This window comes from Ylistrum balloti, unplaced genomic scaffold (assembly GCF_031769215.1).
Source record: "Ylistrum balloti isolate Yb309-2 unplaced genomic scaffold, AGI_CSIRO_Ybal_v1 Utg371328, whole genome shotgun sequence".
Taxonomy (NCBI): Eukaryota; Metazoa; Mollusca; class Bivalvia; order Pectinida; family Pectinidae; genus Ylistrum; species Ylistrum balloti.
This window is the reverse complement of record NW_026782707.1, coordinates 612040-634269: the sequence shown is the minus strand read 5'-3', so window position 1 is coordinate 634269 and position 22230 is coordinate 612040. Positions and strand designations below refer to the sequence as shown.

Genomic DNA, 22230 nt, shown 5'->3' with positions numbered 1-22230 from the left:
TGTGTTATTTAACTTTCGTTTCTCACTTTATACCGTCCACAGGGTACTTTTCTGGAGTATTTGTGTCTATACCACTAGGTAAACCGGTTAAGATATCTATCCTGCTACACGTAAATATTAGTGTTATGTATTGTAGTTATATCAACTCTGTGCTGTTAAATCGTGATACTTTTATAAGCTTGATACATCACACCAACATGATTTATTTCAGGTATGTAGAAACTGGATGCTGTAATTTATTTCTTCATACTGGTTTCAATGTATAATGTTTACCGTGTGCCCTGACCTGGATTATAAACCTTCCTGGTACAATCAATAATATTCGCATAATATCAAATGCAGAGAACGGTTGCCTCCCCTTGAAACAAACTCGTCAGGAATAAGACATTTGGTTCATAGATCAATATATCGATTTAAACAGGTATTTATTCACGTCTTTCCTGGTGAGAAAATACTGCCACTTCTGACACAAAATCTGACAACAATTATAAAATCATCACCATCAAACCTCGGTCGCTCAAAACTTAACCACTGATTAATGGAAACTTCAAATTGTTACCATTTTACAAACAATAGTGTCAATGCAAACTTAACACTCAAAATAAATTAATCTAACCGTTCCCAACGATCCTACGGCTGTGAAGTAATAAAGAATTTTCTAATTTTGTTGAAGCGACATTTCGGTAAAACCATTCTTTCTCCTACTTATTATTTTTTATATTCCATATATGTAAAATATATGAAGTGTATCAACTTATGAACAATGACAATTGTTGTTTGCTTAAATGTGCACATAACAGAAGTTAATTAATAATTATAAAAAGAAAATCCTGATCTGCTGATCAACAGTCTGAACATGTGAATTTTTGCGTCCTATATGATAACTCATGCCCACAATACACAGTCGCCGGTAAACAGAAATGGCTTCTCGACTGAATCAGTTGCCGATTAATGCCACTTATTTTGCAACTCCGCATTTGTTTAAAGTTATAGAATAACATTTGCCACACCCGTAGCAAAATCTGAAATAGAAAAACAGGATTTTACTGATTGTGTCACTACTGTCGATATCATTTCTGCCCGCCATCATGTGTTCGTGTATACAAAATGAACTGCCTCGTTTTCAAAACTATTGCGTATCGTTATTCAACGCTAGATTTTAGAGGTGTTTCCCGAATCAAAGAAGTGGTCAAGCTGAACATTGGAAGTCGGCTATGAATATCGGGATAGCATAGACGTATAACTGGAAGTGTATAAGTATGCATGATAAATAACAACATCCATGTTTTTACCGAGACGTTTCTGTAACTTGTGTTTGAAAATCTTTAATCAGGCTTGGAACAATTGGAACCTGGTTTCATGAAGTGAAAAGAAAATCCCATGATTCTGTGAGGTTACCGTGTCAACAAGACGAGGATGTCAGGTAACGGAAGAGATGTCTCTGTAGCGGAGTGTATGGTGGAGGTAAGTCATTTCTCACCAATTGATAAGGTTTACTACTGTCAAGCATAAATCTTTTCTTTAAAAAAATTAACGAACTCTATTCTTTTAAGCTGGAAACATTCCGTCACGGACTTGAAAATGTTGAGACATCCAACAGGAAATTTCTGAACAAACTTGAATCCTGGCAAAGGTAGGAAAACAATCTAATTGAATGTAAGAATGCTAAACTACACGCAGCATGAAATATGTGCATATAAGTGATAATCAAGCTATGAATCGAATTCTCCTGTTCAAATCAGTAGTTAGTCGATTTCACAATCACCAAGTAATACTCATTTATTGTAACTACTAAATGAAATCACCATGGTTACAATGGTACCATATAAATATGATACAATGGATGTAGGGGAGAACTTGTTAAATTACAATGAAAGAACAACCCCCATAATTTTATCTTTATCAAGAGTTACTTCCCCGTGGGTATTTTTTTTTCTTGTGCTTGGTCAGTGCATTGAATATATCATTTAATTAATTCTTCTGTGCAGATTTTGCTAAAGTTTTACCATTTTTGAATCTGATTAAAAGACGCTTATACTGTATGATATTTTCTTATGTTACACAGGTCTGCTATTGTACATGAAGATAACGAGAGAAAAATTTCAGGTAAGGTTGTTATTTCGTAAGTCAACTATAAGGAGACGGAGGTCATAGAGCGAACTCAGACAGTAATTTTCTGTATATGTTTTATACATTACGTCAATTGTTAAACGATTCATTAAAATGCTTGTTTACAGAAATGACAGCTCGCGGAGAAAACATTTTACGACAACTAGAGGAAAAAGATATGAGTTTACATAGACTTACAAATAACATCAATACGTTATGTGGCAAAGTCGATGGACTGCTCAGAGGGTTTTCCGCGATTAAAGACACACCTGAACAACATGCAAGACAAGAACAACCATCAAAAACTGAAGATAATACTGGTTCTGTGAAACGTACAAGTGGACATCCCTCCACAAAGAGATTTGAGTTAGACAATGGACAGGCAGTTCCTCCTGATCAACAACACTCTTCAGGGAGAGATAAAACGGAAACTGAACAGAATGTAACTTGTGGTGGAAACACGAAACAAAAGCACGTGAAGAATACGCTTGGAGATACATCGGATGAACTACCACCACTTGTTAACGCACGTGGCTACAAACGTCGTCTAACAGACGATAGGACAGACAACAGGTTAAAATCAGGGCATCAGCCAAATATACCTTCTTCCTCACGAAAAGATGCGCAAAGTCACCCAGAAACTGTGAACATCAAGTATGGTGAGCGTGACTCTGGAAGCAGCTTTGCACTAGCACGCAGTCGTAATTTAAGCACCGGGTCTAGGTACGATACAACTAATGGGTAAATGGTCATTATTGGTTAGCGTCCTTTTAGATCTGTCTGATATTCTTGTTTTACCTACGGTACCAGGATATGTTTAAGTGGATTTACTTCAGAAATGTCGTTTAAAATACTTATTGTTGTGAGCTTTTCATTTCAGTGTCTTGAATATGATATCAAAGCAAACATCGACAATGCCAGGTAAATACAATACTATCACTTCAGTTTAGGTGTACGGTAATGTAGTATACCAATCTACCATAACGTGTTGAGTGTTTATCCAGCTATCCAAGTGTTGACAGGTAGATATCTAAAATATACATTTACACCTACCTACCTTATCTCAGTAAACATTACTGTTCAACAAAATTATAGCAGTAAATTATACCGACAGTAAATATTACCGACAGTGAATTATACCGACAGTGAATTATACCAACAGTGAATATTACCGACAGTGAATTATACCGACAGTGAATATTACCGACAGTAAATTATACCGACAGTGAATTATACCGACAGTAAATTATACCGACAGTGAATATTACCGACAGTAAATTATACCGACAGTGAATTATACCGACGGTGAATTATACCAACAGTGAATATTACCGACAGTAAATTATACCGACAGTGAATTATACCAACAGTGAATTATACCAACAGTGAATATTACCGACAGTGAATTATACCAACAGTGAATATTACCGACAGTAAATTATACCGACAGTGAATTATACAAACAGTGAATATTACCGACAGTGAATTATACCGACAGTGAATTATACCGACAGTGAATATTACCGACAGTGAATTATACCGACAGTGAATATTACCGACAGTGAATTATACCGACAGTGAATATTACCGACAGTGAATTATACCAACAGTGAATATTACCGACAGTGAATTATACCGACAGTGAATATTACCGACAGTGAATATTACCGACAGTGAATTATACCGACAGTGAATATTACCGACAGTAAATTATACCAACAGTGAATATTACCGACAGTGAATTATACCGACAGTGAATATTACCGACAGTGAATTATACCAACAGTGAATATTACCGACAGTGAATTATACCGACAGTAAATATTACCGACAGTCAATTATACCGACAGTGAATTATACCAACAGTGAATATTACCGACAGTAAATTATACCGACAGTGAATTATACCAACAGTGAATATTACCGACAGTAAATTATACCGACAGTGAATTATACCGACAGTGAATATTACCGACAGTGAATTATACCAACAGTGAATATTACCAACAGTGAATATTACCGACAGTGAATTATACCGACAGTAAATTATACCGACAGTAACTTATACCGACAGTCAATTATACCGACAGTGAATATTACCGACAGTGAATTATACCAACAGTAAATTATACCAACAGTGAATATTACCGACAGTGAATTATACCGACAGTGAATATTACCGACAGTCAATTATACCGACAGTGAATTATACCAACAGTGAATATTACCGACAGTGAATTATACCGACAGTGAATATTACCGACAGTGAATTATACCGACAGTGAATATTACCGACAGTGAATTATACCAACAGTGAATATTACCGACAGTGAATTATACCGACAGTGAATATTACCGACAGTGAATATTACCGACAGTGAATTATACCGACAGTGAATATTACCGACAGTGAATTATACCAACAGTGAATATTACCGACAGTGAATTACAGTGAATACCAAGTGAATTTATACAGTGAATATTACCGACAGTGAATTATACCGACAGTGAATATTACCGACAGTGAATTATACCGACAGTGAATTTTACCAACAGTTACCGACAGTGAATTATACCGACAGTGAATTATACCAACAGTGAATTTACCGACAGTGAATTATACCAACAGTGAATTATACCAACAGTGAATTATAAATATACCGACAGTAAATTATACCGACAGTGAATTATACCAACAGTGAATTATACCAACAGTGAATATTACCGACAGTAAATTATACCGACAGTAAATTATACCGACAGTGAATTATACCAACAGTGAATTATACCAACAGTGAATATTACCGACAGTGAATTATACCAACAGTGAATATTACCGACAGTAAATTATACCGACAGTGAATTATACCAACAGTGAATATTACCGACAGTAAATTATACCGACAGTGAATTATACCGACAGTGAATTATACCGACAGTGAATTATACCAACAGTGAATATTACCGACAGTAAATTATACCGACAGTGAATTATACCGACAGTCAATTATACCGACAGTGAATATTACCGACAGTGAATTATACCAACAGTGAATATTACCGACAGTGAATTATACCGACAGTAAATTATACCGACAGTAACTTATACCGACAGTCAATTATACCGACAGTGAATATTACCGACAGTCAATTATACCGACAGTGAATATTACCGACAGTGAATTATACCAACAGTGAATTATACCGACAGTGAATTATACCAACAGTGAATTATACCAACAGTGAATTATACCGACAGTGAATTATACCAACAGTGAATATTACCGACAGTGAATTATACCGACAGTGAATTATACCGACAGTGAATTATACCAACAGTGAATATTACCGACAGTAAATTATACCGACAGTAAATTATACCGACAGTGAATATTACCGACAGTGAATTATACCAACAGTGAATATTACCGACAGTGAATTATACCGACAGTGAATATAACCGACAGTGAATTATACCGACAGTAAATTATACCGACAGTGAATTATACCGACAGTGAATTATACCGACAGTAAATTATACCGACAGTGAATATTACCGACAGTGAATTATACCAACAGTGAATATTGCCGACAGTGAATATTACCAACAGTAAATTATACCGACAGTGAATATTACCGACAGTAAATTATACCAACAGTAAATTATACCGACAGTGAATTATACCGACAGTAAATTTTACCGTGTAGATAAAGATATATGTCAGTATTGCAAAATTTCTTCTTTCAATTGTAATGTATTTTATTGAGTCTTCATCAATACAAAACAAGAGAATGTTCTTTCCTAGGGATAGATGAGAACTACAGCGGAAAATTGGCGGATATGGAGAAAAACAACTTCGTAGCTAACCTCATTTTCAAAAAATGGTACACCTATGCAGAAACAGAAAAAGTCATAGGTAACAAAGAAAAAAGTACACCGACTCCTTTAAGAATCTTTAGATTATTTTAAAAATGCAATTACATGTAAAAGACTTCGGGTTAGCCATGTTGAAAACACTTGAGATATATTGTTCGGCGTACACATTACATGTACTTAAATAAACTACCAGGTATTAGTCTATTAAACATAGTTTAATCATTATTTACTCTGGCTTTCATTCTACACACTTAACGCATTCTTATAGTTTTTTAATTACCTTTTTTGGTCTAAATTAATTTTTGACGGAAATGAAAGACTTTTTTGTAGAATTATAAATAATCGATTGATAGAATATTGACGTTGATAGCAAGGCTTAAGAAACACTTCTATTTTATACTTTAAGGCTTTAAGACGATATTACACTGTCAATGAAAAATGTATTATCCTTTCGTGTTTCCATTGCTATTGCTAGGATCCGTTAGCGGTCTCGTCAGGAACGATGGACCAGACACAGTTTTGTGTTTAGACACTTCTGCTAGCATGCAGGGAGCGCCATTCGAGAAAATGATGGACTTAGCTAGCTATTTTGTCACAGGTAATTTGATTATGGATATCAATTATTGTGTTTCTAAGTACCGTTCAGTAAAAGTTGTATTATATGCCTGATGTTTGAAGCAATCAGCAAATCAAATGGTATGTCATTGAAAGGTAATAACAATCATGCAAACAGTTTTGTTACGAATGAACAGGCAATGAACGGCATTAACAGTCACCACTAATAAACTATTGTTCTTTTTCTTAAATATTTACAAACCAATTCATACTGAGTTAATCATCTTCAGTTATTTATAAATTAGGGATGGAGGCACTAAAAAATGTTAAGAAAATTGAGGGAAACATTTCCGTGACGACCATTGGAGCAGAAACGAAGGTTTGGATACACATGACCGACGACTTTAATGCTGTACAGGAAATTCTTCGTAAGTAGTAAACTAAAGTAGTAATAAACATTGATAGTAAACTGAAGTTCTAAAATTATAGCAAACTTTACTCTTAAAATTGATAGTATACTTACGTTCTAAACCTTAATAGTAAACTGAAGTTCTAAACCTTGATGGTAAACTTGAAGTTCTAAACCTTGATGGTAAACTTGAAGTTTTAAACATTGATAGCAAACTTAAGTTATAAAGATTTATAGAAAGCTACCTGATTGTAGACTTAACTGAAAACATTAATTAAGAACCTGATTGTAAACTTAACTGAAAATTTTAGTTAAGAACCTGATTGTAGACTTAACTGAAAACTTTAGTTAAGAACCTGATTATAGACTTAACTGAAAACTTTAGTTAATAACCTGATTGAATACTTAACTGAAAACTTTAGTTAAGAACCTGATTGTAGACTTAACTGAAAACTTTAGTTAAGAACCTGATTGTAGACTTAACTGAAAACTTTAGTTAATAACCTGATTGTAGACTTAACTGAAAACTTTAGTTAATAACCTGATTGTAGACTTAACTGAAAACTTTAGTTAAGAACCTGATTGTAGCCTTAACTGAAAACTTTAGTTAATAACCTGATTGTAGACTTAACTGAAAACTTTAGTTAAGAACCTGATTGTAGACTTAACTGAAAACTTTAGTTAATAACCTGATTGTAGACTTAACTGAAAACTTTAGTTAAGAACCTGATTGTAGACTTAACTGAAAACTTTAGTTAATAACCTGATCGTAGACTTAACTGAAAACTTTAGTTAAGAACCTGATTGTAGCCTTAACTGAAAACTTTAGTTAAGAACCTGATCGTAGACTTAACTGAAAACTTTAGTTAATAAACTGATTGTAGACTTAACTGAAAACTTTAGTTAAGAACATGATTGTAAACTTAACTGAAAACTTTAGTTAAGAACATGATTGTAAACTTAACTGAAAACTTTAGTTAAGAACATGATTGTAAACTTAACTGAAAACTTTAGTTAAGAACCTGATTGTAGACTTAACTGAAAACTTTAGTTAAGAACCTTAACTGAAAACTTTAGTTAAGAACCTGATCGTAGACTTAACTGAAAACTTTAGTTAATAACATGATTGTAAACTTAACTGAAAACTTTAGTTAAGAACCTGATCGTAGACTTAACTGAAAACTTTAGTTAAGAACATGATTGTAGACTTAACTGAAAACTTTAGTTAAGAACCTGATTGTAGCCTTAACTGAAAACTTTAGTTAAGAACCTGATCGTAGACTTAACTGAAAACTTTAGTTAATAACCTGATTGTAGACTAAACTGAAAATTTTATTTAATATCTTGATTGTAGCCTTAACAGAAAACTTAAGTTAATAACCTGATTGTAGACTTAACTGAAAATTTGAGTTAAGAACCTGATTGTAGAGAGTATTAGGTCTGAAACTGTTGTCATGCTTTGTTTTTTATTGATTGCTTAACTTTAGTCACAAAGAAATCACCGTTAATTTTACAACTGTGTAATTTCCTATTAGTGTGTATATTCATACCGTCGAAAGAAATTAATGTGTTGATTTTATGTTGTTTCCATTTATTATCCAGGCCAAATACGTGTCCAAGGACCGCGAGGACGAAGTCCATTAGCTGGTGGATTGTTGGTGGCCCTAGCTGGATGCTTGGGGAATGGTACATCAAACATTGTATAGCGCATCTTTAAGTCCTTTCCAGAAAAAACAAAACAAAACCTTAGATGAAGAATAATACAAGAAAATGATAAGAAAACTTACGTAACTGTTTATTCTAAAATCATGCAGCGTAAATGCGTTTTATAAAACCCTTTTGTCTGTCGTACAGAAATTGTTTACCTCAGGAACATATAAGTATCCACATAGTTCCCTGTCCTAATAAAGCATGTTGTTAATTAGTTTTTTTTATGTTTGAAACTGATGGTATCAAGAAAGTTTAAACTTCACTGTTTCGCTATGCGTGTGTGTTTTGGGTTTATTTGTTTTACATACTTGTACATATCTTTTCCCGGTATACTAAATGTGTGGTGGAATTTGGTATTTCATTGTTGTTGGAGGAATCTGAAACCATCAAGAGAATTTTCTTCAAAACTGCTCTTAAAAGCAAGCAAAATGAAATGTCTTCTCCCCGTTAATCACGGTTTTGTTTTTGTTTTAAACCAGGTAAACATATGTCTTTGGGCCATTTGATGATATCACCACAGATTGTGTTGATATCAGACGGGAAAGGCACTCCTGACCATGTCAAAGCAGGACAAGATTTGATGGCGGAGAGCAACAATGACCTAGCATCTAAGCTCATTGTAAACGTTTGCGAACACCTTTATGATAGTACCAAAAATGCAATAAAGTCTTTTATCAACAATAACTGTGATATTTTATCAGTTTTTAATGTAGTTTAACATGTTTTATGAGTTTATTATTCATTTATATAAATATATACATCTTGAACTTAAAATAGAAAACACTTTGTCAATATAAATAAATCAGTTCCATTGGAAAACATGATCTACACATTATAATTTAATATGTAGACATATGACCAGTTAATACCCAGTGACACAATCAGATCTACGAATGTTTTGTAAAATTTTAACATTGAAAATAAACTGAATGTGAGCAAATGCATAACCAAACATTTTCATATCGAAAATATCACATTTTGATTTGATATTAACTAATGACAGTGACAATCATTTGTATCACACATCAACTGTATCATATATATGTGTGTGTGTGTTAATATTTTTATGTTCAATTCAGAAATGCGTCGAAGTTGAATTAGTTTGTCGGCTCAGTATTTTATAGGATAATGCATTCAAAAGGTTGTAAAAAATGAATTCATTGTTTTTAGGTTTGAAACGCTAATTCAATAACACTACCTTGTCTTCTATGTATCGCACTAATGTTGTGTTACTGTTATCTACATGGGTTTGGTATTTCAATGTTATACATGTCCTTTTTCACTACTGGATAGCTACCTTGTTGAAAACATATTATCTTTTATCGTGAAGGTGGACTCCAATCAAAAGGCAGTCTGTGAAAATCTAAAGCAACGGCGGAACCGAGTGTATTGTGTTCCTGTGGGAAATGCAGATCAGGTATGCAATGTTAAAGAATATCTGTACAAAGCGCGTCTCCTACTTCATGTCTTATTGATTTTCTACAATTCCTATTCCGTAAAACTGTGCATTCAGAATGTATTTATAATCACATTGGAACTATATAATGAATTTCATATAAAAAAATTAAAATGTCAATGACTCAAAATAAAAACACATCCATGGTGCTATTTTGAACCAACATTTTCACGTTGTCAGATTCCATCACATTTTTATTGGCCGCTTACAAACAAGCAGTTTGGAGACTGAAGTATAACAGCTTATTTTTCCAATAATATTCTTATTTTTGTTTATATGAAATATTTGGTACAGACTGCCTTGGAAACCATATCCAAAATCACATCAGGAAAAGTGTACCTTCCGAGCGCGATTGATAAACTTTTGGGATTGTCAATGAGAAAAGTACGTATCATACTATAATGTTTTTTGCCTGTTGCGAAGTCCTAGCATTTAGAATCCTCCCAGAACTGAGTTTTATATAACCGATACAGAGACAAATGACAATGAGGATCTACATGTATATGTTCTTAACTCTTTAAAAATACAAATGATATTTTACCAACAGTTTATCATGACGGATTACATTATAAGAAGGTAAATGTATACCAGATCCTCTTTGATACAAAGTCAATGGACATATTGACAGATCAGTAATGATTACCCTAATTACAACACTATACCTCTGTGTCATGGATGATCATATTTTGTCTGTTTTTATTTTTGTTCATTTGCATGTGGGGCAGTATGAACCACGTCGTGCTTGTTTGAGTTGCTGTATCAGCAAAAAATATCATGTATTAATCATTTCTCTTGAACTTTGGAAATAAAGGATGATAGGCTTAATTGAAAAAAAAACATGTAGTGAAATCACACTGAAGGAAAATATTTGAAACCCTTTATTAAGGCCAGGTTTTATTACATATTACATTCTAGATATCAGCTGCTCTGCTACTGTTGGGGGTTAGCAGAAGTCTGGGTTTCCTACCAAATAATTTCATTCTGCGTTTGCTGTTTGAAAGAGACCAAAACCAGGAGCATTTTACAGAAGAAGATAAGGTAATGTTCCTATCATGTTAATATGCACGCAAAGAACACAGTAAAGCACACTCTGAGTGTCATAAGAGAACATGCAAACTTAAGTTCACGTTATACGGAAATGTTTATAACTTGGTCTTATATCACTAGTGATGATATAACTTTCCCATCGATGACATGAACTTTGAACCTTTGACAGACCGAGGCGGTGCTGCAATTCGCCAATTTCCCTGTAAGCGTAGGTTGATTTCTATCGAGTAATTCTAATGTATATTTTTGATTTTCTTTTATTTGCTGTAAAAAAAACCCCTTTCGTTCGATACTAACTAGATAACAGCATACAATGGTAGAATACAATATTCAATGTCGAGTCGTGTTGTTGTCAAACGTAATGTCAAACAAGCTTATGTCAAAGGGAGTACTAATATTTTATTACCGCCTTACTTGATGTTTAGATCATTTTTCTATTATTTGGTTTCCTTTTACAATGTAATAAAAAGAAAATTAATTTATTGGTTTCTCGTTCAATAGTATATATATTTCACTCGTATGATACAATATATGTGTTTTTCATGCTACGCGCCTGTTAAAATAAGCAATGTAGATAGTCCGTCATTTGTGAAATGTATCTAATCTTCAACGGAAAACCATTAATTACCTTCTATACCAATTACTCATTATAAAAACAATAATACATACTTTACTACATTTCTGTACACAATTTCAAGAACACTAACAGAAACGTACTTTTTAGAACCCTTTCTCCATAAACTGGTGAGAAATCCACATATACATTATTTCTGACAAAATTAGCGATACAGTTTCTATAAATATTCTTGTTGTTTATAAACGTAACAGATAAAAAAAAAGCATTTATTTATTTTTCCCTGTTTTGGAACTGGTGTGAATGTCTCCCTGTTCCGTGTAAAAGAAGGCGGAAATTTTGAGATAGTATCTGTCTATGCTATTTCTGATAAACGACTTTAATCATGATATAAAACGGAACTGTTGAGGAAGTCTTTATGGAATCCTCTGTATGTGTTATTTCTATTTTTAACGAAATTGACGAGGAAATATCCACATGTTGTCTTTCTATATAGGTTGAAATTCTAGAAATTATGCACGATTTTGTGCCTGAGTTACCTGACCTGGTGCTTGCTATGGAACATGACGATGACTTACCTGCCCTTGGAACTCGCGTGCGACGTGGTTCTGGCTGGAAGTACGAAGATCAAGATTCTAAGGGCATGGGGACCGTCTGTTCCCATGGAAAGGACGGTAGTTGATTTATTCTAATTCAATATATATTACGATATCAACTTGCATTTGATAGTTTAAAACCCAATGAAGGAATTTCCTATATCTATAAATCTTCATTGAATACAGTAACGACCTTGTTTACCGCGTTCCCAATCGGGCAGTCGATGAAGCAGAAAACACTTACTCTTCCGGAACACATGGTCGTATTCTCTTCCAACGTTTTCATTCAGTGATCCGATTACGGTCCCTTCGGGACTTGTAAACGAGATACTGAAACGATTTATAAGGCTTGAATATTACATCATACCCTACAAAGATATAAACATTTTGTTTTATAAGTTAACATCATAGAAATCTTAATAGGTATATATATATATAAATAAACTTGCCTGAACTGGTGCTACCACACCGAAGTACACTACCGACTGCACCGTGCACATCATACTGACAACGGGATAATATGTTGTTACACTACCAGGATACAGATCTTTCAACATGTGTTAAAATGAGAAAGAAATACTTGCCTAAAAGTTATATTATTGGGATGTTCTATCTAATACTAGTCCTGATTTTTCCTCCAGTTTGAACGTCTTCTGTCAGAGTCTTACTTACCAAATATGGTTGGAACAAGAACATTCCACCAGAAATATAATGAGTGCTACGTTTTGTTTGTAGGTAAGGTGTGGGTTGAATGGGACAATGGAAAAGTTTTCAGCTATGATTACAAGACTGAACCAAAAGATGTCATGGCTGTGAACGAATATAGAGTTCTAAAGTCTGATGAGTTGATTGCTACTGGATGTCGAGTTACCAGGGGTATGTTGGTATCCACAGAAACACATATGGCTAAATATTGGCATGTCTCTTACGGATACTCACTATTGAGAGCTTTGTAAAACAAGTTTTTTCTGCTCGCTGTCACAACAATTTTTAATAAAATGTTACATACTGCAGTAGTTTGCTTTGAATTGAAAAAAAGAAGTAAGAAACAATGATGCGTCAATGAAGTCTATTCCCATGATCTCGATTTTCGTGCAAAAAGTCGTCAACTGATGGCAAATTCGTAACAAACGCTTTCAAAGGTGATTCATGAAAATTGTAGTTGAAGATTAACGATCGTCACAGCGACTTCATTGAGAAAAAAAATCCATTTCTTTGTGCGATACGAAGCTGGACGTGTTTGATACTCGTTAGTTTGTCTGTTTGTTCTGTTGTATGATACGAAGCTGGACGTGTTTGATACTCGTTAGTTTGTCTGTTTGTTCTGTTGTATGATACGAAGCTGGGCGTGTTTGATACTCGTTAGTTTGCCTGTTGGTTCTGTTGTACGATATGAAGCTGGACGTGTTTGATACTCGTTAGTTTGCCTGTTGGTTCTGTTGTACGATACGAAGCTGGACGTGTTTGATACTCGTTAGTTTGCCTATTGGTTCTGTTGTACGATACGAAGCTGGACGTGTTTGATACTCGTTAGTTTGCCTGTTGGTTCTGTTGTACGATACGAAGCTGGACGTATTTGATACTCGTTAGTTTGCCTGTTGGTTCTGTTGTACGATACGAAGCTGGACGTGTTTGATACTCGTTAGTTTGCCTGGTGGTTCCGTTGTGTGATATGAAGCTGGACGTGTTTGATGCTCGTTAGTATGTCTGTTGGTTCTGTTGTACAATACGAAGCTGGACGTGATTGATACTCGTTAGTTTGCCTGTTGGTTCTGTTGTACGATACGAAGCTGAACGTGTTTGATACTCGTTAGTTTGCCTGTTGGTTCTGTTGTACGATAGGAAGCTGGACGTGTTTGATACTCGTTAGTTTGCCTGTTGGTTCCGTTGTGTGATATGAAGCTGGACGTGTTTGATGCTCGTTAGTATGTCTGTTGGTTCTGTTGTACGATACGAAGCTGGACGTATATGATACTCGTTAGTTTGCCTCTTGGTTCTGTTGTACGATATGAAGCTGGACGTGTTTGATGCTCGTTAGTTTGCCTGTTGGTTCTGTTGTACGATAGGAAGCTGGACGTGTTTGATACTCGTTAGTTTGCCTGTTGGTTCCGTTGTGTGATATGAAGCTGGACGTGTTTGATGCTCGTTAGTTTGCCTATTGGTTCTGTTGTACGATATGAAGCTGGACGTGTTTGATACTCGTTAGTTTGCCTGTTGGTTCTGTTGTACGATACGAAGCTGGGCGTGTTTGATACTCGTTAGTTTGCCTGTTGGTTCCGTTGTGTAATATGAAGCTGGACGTGTTTGATGCTCGTTAGTATGTCTGTTGGTTCTGTTGTACAGTACGAAGCTGGACGTGATTGATGCTCGTTAGTTTGCCTGTTGGTTCTGTTGTACGATACGAAGCTGGACGTGTTTGATGCTCGTTAGTTTGCCTCTTGGTTCTGTTGTACGATACGAAGCTGGACGTGTTTGATGCTCGTTAGTTTGCCTCTTGGTTCTGTTGTACGATACGAAGCTGGACTTGTTTGAGACTCGTTAGTTTGCCTCTTGGTTCTGTTGTACGATACGAAGCTGGACGTGTTTGATGCTCGTTAGTTTGCCTCTTGGTTCTGTTGTTTTATACCTTGTTCTCATTTATTACTTGGATTGACCAATCTGTACATGACGGCTTTCGTTGTTGAAGCAAAAGATGTCCATTCTTAAGGAACATCTGGTCTTTCCTGATTCTGCTTGTATAGGTTTCTTTTGTTCATATTTTGCACAAGTTTCTTGAATTTTGATGATGATTTTGTATTAATGATGGTATTTTCATATTGTTTTTTAAAACTATGTGATAAACGTACGTTTAATATACGGTTTTTACAGGTGATAGATGGCGGTACGCAGATGAGGACGGTGGGCCCGGATCGGTGGGTGTGGTCATACGGGTGTTCCTGAACGGATCTGTGATTGTAAGTTCACATATCATAATGTTATTTATGAGGTTATCGCGGGAAATTCAGAAATATTGTATCTTGCTTTTGATAAAGGAGTGGTGGATTCGCAAGAGGGAATTTCAGTTTTAACACTGCATTGTGTCATTTTACGAGTCACCATAGGAATGTCTTCAGTAGACTGGAAGATTGGTATTAGTTAGAGGAGTGAAGTTTATTTCGATGTGTTGACTGAAATTTTAAATGTCTTGATTAAAAACCTGATTAACATAGGATGTACTTCTTCAGATCCGGTGGCCAAATAAGTCGTTTTCTAACCTCCATTACGGATTTGATGGCGAATTTGACGTGAAAATTGTGTAAGTTCACATGATTTACTTCATTTTGAATTAGAATTCAATTATTTTATATGTTTGATTTTGGTTATTCTTTTCCCTGATGCTTCTGTTGGTATTTGTGACAAGGTGGTATTTTCTTATTTTTTTTCGTATTTCAAAGCATATACGTTTTAAGCTATGCATCGTGTTAATTGTTAGATTTTGCCTTTTCTTCGTAAAGTTTCAATACATGTTTAAATACTCAAGTTCTTACTTACAGTACTGAAGATATAACTACACCGTTGGACAATCAGGCGTGTCGTTCAGCGACACACGACGGCTATGTAGCCTTCGCCAAAACATCTGTCGGAGACCTGAATAGAAAAAACAGGCCATATCAAAATTAACACTGTATTATTTATATCTAATGTAGCCTGATTCATAATATTGTTAATCAGTACCACACCATGTATACTGCTATGTTCTCGTAAAAGATAAGGCTTGTTAAATGAAATAGTGTGAACATGTTGGAATCCCCTTAATGAGAATCCATGGGATTCATGAGTGAAAATAACCGATCGTTTCCTAACACAAATGAAAAACTGAAGATGACATATTAGTGACAATATGAATTACAGATTCAGTCGTCACAATGTAGGTGTAATACTGTGATATGTGAATCTATTCATATCATTAGGGACAGTAATGTTATATCATTGAATGTATGTAAATTGGGCCATCTTATTTGTTTGACGGTTTATAAATTTGACATGAGTCGTGACACTATGTACAAAATGTAAATGTGATATAATTATTGACACAATGTACAAATGTAAATGTGATATAATCATTGATAGTTTGTACAAAATGTAAATGTGATATAACCATTGACAGTTTGTACAAAATGTGATATAATTATTGACATTTTGTAAAAATGTAAATGTGATATAATTACTGATAGTTTGTACAAAATGTAAAAGTGATGTAACCATTGACATTTTGTACAAATGTAAATGTGATATAACCATTGACTGTCTGTACAAAATGTAATGTGATATAACCATTGACAATTTGTACAAAATGTAAATGTGATATAACCGTTGACAGTTGTGATATAATTATTGACATTTTGTACAAAATGTAAATGTGATATAACCATTGACAGTTTGTACAAATGTAAATGTGATATAACCATTGACACTATATACAAATGTAAATGTGATATAATTATTGACATTTTGTACAAAATGTAAATGTGATATAACCATTGACAATATACAAATGTAAATGTGATATAATTATTGACATTTTGTACAAAATGTAAATGTGTACAAAATGTAAATGTGATATAACCATTGACACTATATACAAATGTAAATGTGATATAATTATTGACATTTTGTACAAAATGTAAATGTGATATAGCCATTGACAATTTGTACAAATGTAAATGTGATATAATTATTGACAGTTTGTACAAAATGTAATTGTGATATAATCATTGACAGTTTGTACAAAATGTAAATGTGATATAATTATTGACAGTTTGTACAAAATGTAAATGTGATATAATTATTGACAGTTTGTACAAAATGTAAATGTGATATAATCATTGACAGTTTGTACAAAATGTGATATAATCATTGACAGTTTGTACAAAATGTAAATGTGATATAATTATTGACAGTTTGTACAAAATGTAAATGTGATATAATCATTGACAGTTTGTACAAAATGTAAATGTGATATAATCATTGACAGTTTGTACAAAATGTAAATGTGATATAATCATTGACAATTTGTACAAAATGTAAATGTGATATAATCAATGACAGTTTGTATAAAATGTAAATGTGATATAATTATTGACAGTTTGTACAAAATGTAAATGAGATATAATCATTGACAGTTTGTACAAAATGTAAATGCGATATAACTATTGATAGTTTGTACAAATGTAATGTGATATAATCATTAAACAAAATTGCGGTGACCAATAAAACATTATGACAGATAAATCACGGTAATATGATGTTGTGTTTTAAAAACATGAAAGCATGACATGATCGACAGTACCTTAATGAATCATTTTTCAACATGCACGACTGAAAGAACGACGTCATATATTTTCGAGTCATCAGTAACAATATTTCAATGTGATTTTATTTTAGTGATACATGATGCATAATTTTTTTCAAATATTTCGCCAGAATGAAATTTCAGGTTCAAGACAAAATATGTACATTTAGTTAAAAACGTCTTTCTACTTTTTTTTCAAAATAAAATATCTCACATGTTTCAAATATGTTCAAGAAAAATTTTCTTCATTCAAATGAAATACATTGACAACTAAAGCTATTGAATATCAATCATATAAGTATATCAAATGTGAACAAAAATCACTTAATACATATCTCTCTCAAAACCAATTAAATTATGTAGAGTTGAGATATAAAGGTGGGAAGAATGTTGAAGAGGGTGTTTTCATACGAGGTTGAAGTTATTGAAGAGATTGCCATAAGAGCTCACAATGTCGTTTAATTTCACATGCGGATATATTGATGACGTTTGGACTTTGAATAACAAGAAATGTACTGATCACGTCCGCGTTATAAACCTACCAGAATTGGAAATCAAGGCACGACAGACCCCTCTAAATCAGCTGCTTATCTCGATTTTTCCAACAACGAAACCAATATGGACAGCTTTCAGCAAAGCTGTATGATAAAAGTGATGATTTCAATTTCCCTTTTTGTGAACTTTCCATTTCTGAATAGCAATATCCTACATCCCCAACTCATGGCATTTACATGTCACAGTCGATTCGATATTTAAGGGCCTAATCCCATTATCACGATTCCCGTGCAAGACGTCGTCAACTGACGGACAAACTCGGGTTCAAAAGATGCAAGTTGATGAATATCATGAGGAAGTTTCATGGTGGTCATAGTGATCTCATTGAGAAATATTCTATTTCCCTGTGTTATATGAAGCTGGACGTGGTTGATGTTCGTTAGTTTGCGTATTTGTTCCGTTGTTGTATACCTTTGTTCTCATTTGAGGATGTGACATTGCTAACTTGGATTGACCAAAGTTAACATGGCGGGTGTCGTCGATGAAGCAGAAGACGATAACCATTCCTGGTATTATCCTCCGTGTATTTTTTCACGAGTCTCTGAGTAAAGGTTTGTTTTGTTCATGTTTTGCTCTAGTTTTATTAAATTTGAGTTTGCATTATGATCATCTTGACATTGGTATTTCCATTATGTTTTTGGACTGTTGTATCGGTGGTACACTTTCTGAACGTTACTTCCGCTCCAGTTGTGATCTGTTTTGTCGGCTGTAGACAATATTACATACCGTGACTTCCGTTACAGTTTTTGTCTGTTGTATCGGCAGTAGACAATCTTATCTACCGTGACTTCCACTATAGTTTTTGTCTGTTGTATCGCCATTAGACAATATTACCTACCGTTACTTCCGCTATAGTTTTTGTCTGTTGTATCGCCAGTAGTCAATCTTATGTACCGTTACTTCCGCTGTTGGTTTGTCTGTTGTATCGTCAGTAGACAATCTTATCTGCCGTTACTTCCGTAACAGTTTAGGTCTGTTGTATCGGCAGTAGACAATCTTACCTACCGTGACTTCCGCTATAGCTTTTGTCTGTTGTATCGCCATTAGACAATCTTACCTACCGTGACTTCCGTTATAGTTTTTGTCTGTTGTATCGGCAGTAGACAATATTACCTACCGTTACTTCCGCTGTTGGTTTTTCTGTTTTATCGACAGTAGACAATCTTATCTGCCGTTACTTCCGTAATAGTTTAGGTCTGTTGTATCGGTAGTAGACAATATTACTTACCGTTACTTCCGCTGTTGGTTTTTCTGTTTTATCGACAGTAGACAATCTTATCTGCCGTTACTTCCGTAATAGTTTAGGTCTGTTGTATCGTCAATAGACAATCTTATCTACCGTTACTTCCGTAACAGCTTTAGTGACTTCCGTTATAGTTGTTGTATCGGCAGTAGAAAATATTACCTACCGTTACTTCCGCTGTTGGTTTGTCTGTCGTGTCGACAGTAGACAATCTTATCTGCCGTTACTTCCGTAATAGTTTAGGTCTGTTGTATCGTCAATAGACAATCTTATCTACCGTTACTTCCGTAACAGTTTAGGTCTGTTGTATCGACAGTAGATAATATTACCTACCGTGACTTCCGCTATAGTTTTTGTCTGTTGTATCGGCAGTAGACAATATTACCTACCGTTACTTCCGCTGTTGGTTTTTCTGTTTTATCGTCAGTAGACAATCTTATCTGCCGTTACTTCCGTAACAGTTTAGGTCTGTTGTATCGGCAGTAGACAATATTACCTACCGTTACTTCCGCTGTTGGTTTTTCTGTTTTATCGTCAGTAGACAATCTTACCTACCGTGACTTCCGTTATAGTTTTTGTCTGTTGTATCGGCAGTAGACAATATTACCTACCGTTACTTCCGCTGTTGGTTTTTTCTGTTTTATCGTCAGTAGACAATCTTATCTGCCGTTACTTCCGTAACAGTTTAGGTCTGTTGTATCGGCAGTAGACAATATTACCTACCGTTACTTCCGCTGTTGGTTTGTCTGTCGTATCGTCAGTAGACAATCTTATCTACCGTTACTTCCGTAACAGTTTAGGTCTGTTGTATCGGCAGTAGACAATATTACCTACCGTTACTTCCGCTGTTGGTTTTTCTGTTTTATCGTCAGTAGACAATCTTATCTGCCGTTACTTCCGCTATAGCTTTTGTCTGTTGTATCGCCAGTAGACAATATTACCTACCGTTACTTCCGCTATAGTTTTTGTCTGTTGTATCGGCAGTAGACAATATTACCTATCGTTACTTCCGCTATAGTTTTTGTCTGTTGTATCGGCAGTAGACAATATTACCTATCGTTACTTCCGCTATAGTTTTTGTCTGTCCGCTAGACAATATTACCTACCGTTACTTCCGTTACAGTTTTGGTCTGTTGTATCGGCAGTAGACAATATTACCTACCGTTACTTCCGCTGTTGGTTTTTCTGTTTTATCGTCACTTTATCTGCCGTTACTTCCGTAACCGGCAGTAGACAATATTACCTACCGTTACTTCCGCTATAGTTTTTGTCTGTTGTATCGGCAGTAGACAATCTTACCTATCGTTACTTCCGCTATAGTTTTTGTCTGTTGTATCGCCAGTCGACAATATTACCTACCGTTACTTCCGCTATAGTTTTTGTCTGTTGTATCGGCAGTAGACAATCTTACCTACCGTTACTTCCGCTATAGTTTTTGTCTGTTGTATCGGCAGTAGACAATATTACCTACCGTGACTTCCGCTATAGTTTTTGTCTGTTGTATCGCCAGTAGACAATATTACTTACCGTGACTTCCGCTATAGTTTTTGTCTGTTGTATCGGCAGTAGACAATATTACCTACCGTTACTTCCGCTATAGTTTTTGTCTGTTGTATCGGCAGTAGACAATCTTACCTATCGTTACTTCCGCTATAGTTTTTGTCTGTTGTATCGCCAGTAGACAATATTACCTACCGTAACTTCCGTTATAGTTTTTGTCTGTTGTATCGGCAGTAGACAATCTTACCTACCGTTACTTCCGCTGTAGGTTTTTCTGATATATCAACAGTAGACAATCTTATCTGCCGTTACTTCCGTAACAGTTTAGGTCTATTGTAACGGCAGTAGACAATATTACTTACCGTGACTTCCGTTATAGTTTTTGTCTGTTGTATAGCCAGTAGACAGTCTTACCGTTATTACGCCTATCATACAGCTTGGTTGAAAACTGTCCCTCAATTTACACTTAAAAATATAAATTATCATGGATATCGATCATATCTATTTTAAAGAAGAGATAAACTCGATTATCAGTGCAAGTATTTTAGACTATCGGTTCGTAGGCTTTCAAGTTGAATTGAGATATTTATCGGAACAGTTTAGTAAGAGTTTCAGATTATGTGTTGAAGGCCTGATTCACTGTACAGGGAACCAGCATGAGGATCTCTGAATCCACAATGGTGATCAGCTTGAGGGTCTCTCGATCTACAGTATTTTTGTATCTAGTTATCTTTATAATGCTAACTTACTTACATTTGTTGTCCTACATTTTTTTAACTGAAGTTAAATGATTCATGAATGAACCATACATATTTACTACAAAAGTAAGGAAACAGTCGACCAATGGAGGTTTCACTAGATATTAGAATAACTTAAAACAACACGTCGAATGAAGCATTAGCGCTTTCATTTCTGAACTTTCATGATGCCTAGATACAATGTCTGTGACGTAATAACACGTAATAACCGGACACTGAGAATTAAATTTCTGTATTTGAATATATATATATCACGTTATTTATAGGTTTTTCATATGAAGGAAATAAATGATCACACAAGGAAACACGCGTCATCAACCTACTTGTTGGTAAAAACACTTACAAAATACACTATTTTGTGGCTACAAACAACATCAATGACCTGTAGACACCATGACCGTCTTTTGTGCAACATAATATTATCGCTTCCTTGTATAGTGTATCAATATATCACGTGACAGTTGGCATAGTCCCTGTATATATTCAGGCAATACACAACACTGGGAAGT

The 22230-nt window shown here is 34.7% G+C and overlaps 1 protein-coding gene across 1 annotated transcript; it reads left to right on the top strand.

Annotated features, from left to right (window-relative positions):
• The first annotated feature begins 1416 nt into the window (after window positions 1-1416).
• On the top strand, window positions 1417-15993 carry LOC132562032 (uncharacterized). The gene is made up of 18 exons (XM_060226754.1): window positions 1417-1464; window positions 1554-1633; window positions 2066-2106; window positions 2238-2832; window positions 2990-3030; window positions 5916-6026; window positions 6462-6584; window positions 6847-6969; window positions 8553-8636; window positions 9140-9279; window positions 9991-10078; window positions 10400-10500; window positions 11032-11154; window positions 12234-12411; window positions 13069-13209; window positions 15202-15287; window positions 15558-15628; window positions 15867-15993. Exons 1-18 carry the CDS (start codon window positions 1417-1419, stop codon window positions 15991-15993), a joined length of 2301 nt encoding a protein of 766 aa, XP_060082737.1.
• Window positions 15994-22230: the final 6237 nt, after the last annotated feature.